Here is an 840-nt window from a genome sequence, read left to right on the forward strand (position 1 = left end):
CCCAAGAGAGAGTCCCCTGGGGTGGGCGTGGGCCACGTCGATGAGGGGAGTGGGGCCACGCCCCCGTTGGGCCGTGGGGTCTGGTCCCCACCGGGCGCCCACAAAGTGGAGATGGGCTTCAGTGGGGGTGGAGGAGCAAACTAAAGGAGCGGGCTACCGGGGCAGTTTTCAGGTCGGGAAATGGAGCACGAGCCAGAGCGCTGGGCCCCCGGTGTTCTCCCACTGCTGTTACTGTCTTCCCCATCCTACGGACTTGTATATATTCTGCAGGGGGCGCCACATGGCGCCCGTCACCACCCCATCCCACTCAGCCCCTCCCCCTCCAACATCCGGAAATTCAGCCCTTCCTCTCCCTCAGGGCGCACCGCAGCCCCGGCTCCAGAACAGGGCGCACGAGGTGGGGGGAGGGAGAGGGCGCCTGTTGAGCATCCTGGAGTCCCAGGGTCCAAGGGTCAGGTGGTTGTAGTCTGTGTCTTAAGTCGGTGTTGTTGTGGGGTCCAGGCCTGGAGCCCCGTCCTTGTCCGATCACCCTCCCCCAAGGATATGCTCCTTAAATCTACCCTCACCCCTCCCTTTCCTTGGAGCCCCTCAACTCTATTCTCTTTGGGGAGGGAGTGGAGACAGGGAGGGAGTCGTAGGAGTACAAGGTTTTTATTTTAAATCTTATTTTTTTTAAACGGTGATTAAAATATTTATTGGTCGTTTCACTTGGCTTCCCACAACCCCTATGTGTTTGCTGGGGACCCGGCACAGGTAGGGGAAGGCGGGGTAATGGTTCTCCAGGAAGTGGATTCTGCGGGGAGGCGGGAGGAGGAGCCTAGGGTTGGGCTGGGCTCCGGC

The 840-nt window shown here is 60.2% G+C and overlaps 1 protein-coding gene across 1 annotated transcript in view; it reads left to right on the top strand.

Annotated features, from left to right (window-relative positions):
• Positions 1-834, top strand: part of ZBTB22 (zinc finger and BTB domain containing 22) — a 3,099-nt gene extending 2,265 nt beyond the window's left edge. The window contains 1 exon segment of the mRNA XM_015567476.1: positions 1-834. This exon segment is cut by the window's left edge and continues 31 nt beyond it. Coding sequence (XP_015422962.1) covers positions 1-144 — 144 coding nt within the window. The 3' untranslated portion in view covers positions 145-834.
• Positions 835-840: the final 6 nt, after the last annotated feature.

Source organism: Myotis davidii, unplaced genomic scaffold (assembly GCF_000327345.1).
Source record: "Myotis davidii unplaced genomic scaffold, ASM32734v1 scaffold4, whole genome shotgun sequence".
In the NCBI taxonomy this organism is placed as follows: domain Eukaryota; kingdom Metazoa; phylum Chordata; class Mammalia; order Chiroptera; family Vespertilionidae; genus Myotis; species Myotis davidii.